We start from the raw sequence: 368 nt of genomic DNA on the forward strand, positions 1-368 counted from the left end.
CTGCAGTACATCAAAATAATTACATCTATTAAACACATCTGCTAAAAACGTACTTTGGTTACCAAAATACATACAGCAGCATTAAACATGATGCATGCAAAGAGTAAAAAGCATCTAAATATACACAATACAATAATTTACCTGATCAAGATCTTCCCCATACATTATAGAACTCTAGTAATGAAAGGAAACAGAAAACATTAGTTTGACCTTTAATGTATAATGCTAATTAAATTATCCATTACATCTACAACCATGTCACTCTCTTCACAACCTCAACAGTGAACCTGGCTATCAAAGGAATGCCTTGCATTTGCTTTCCCAGTGATTTTTAGCCAACAATGTGGTTCCCTCTTTTTCTCACAAAA

At 33.2% G+C, this 368-nt stretch overlaps 1 protein-coding gene across 4 annotated transcripts in view; it reads right to left on the minus strand.

Annotated features, from left to right (window-relative positions):
* LOC119592622 (uncharacterized Golgi apparatus membrane protein-like protein CG5021) overlaps nucleotides 1-368 on the minus strand; it is a 14,466-nt gene that overhangs the window by 8,808 nt on the left and 5,290 nt on the right. For 2 of the 4 annotated variants that reach the window (XM_037941514.1, XM_037941513.1), the window contains exon 2: nucleotides 142-174. The exons of the other annotated variants lie outside the window; for them this stretch is intronic. In XM_037941514.1, the coding sequence (XP_037797442.1) occupies nucleotides 142-174 (33 nt within the window). The remainder of the gene's footprint in view (nucleotides 1-141; nucleotides 175-368) is intronic. 4 annotated transcript variants of the gene reach the window in all.

This window comes from Penaeus monodon, chromosome 30 (genome assembly GCF_015228065.2).
Source record: "Penaeus monodon isolate SGIC_2016 chromosome 30, NSTDA_Pmon_1, whole genome shotgun sequence".
NCBI classification, from domain to species: domain Eukaryota; kingdom Metazoa; phylum Arthropoda; class Malacostraca; order Decapoda; family Penaeidae; genus Penaeus; species Penaeus monodon.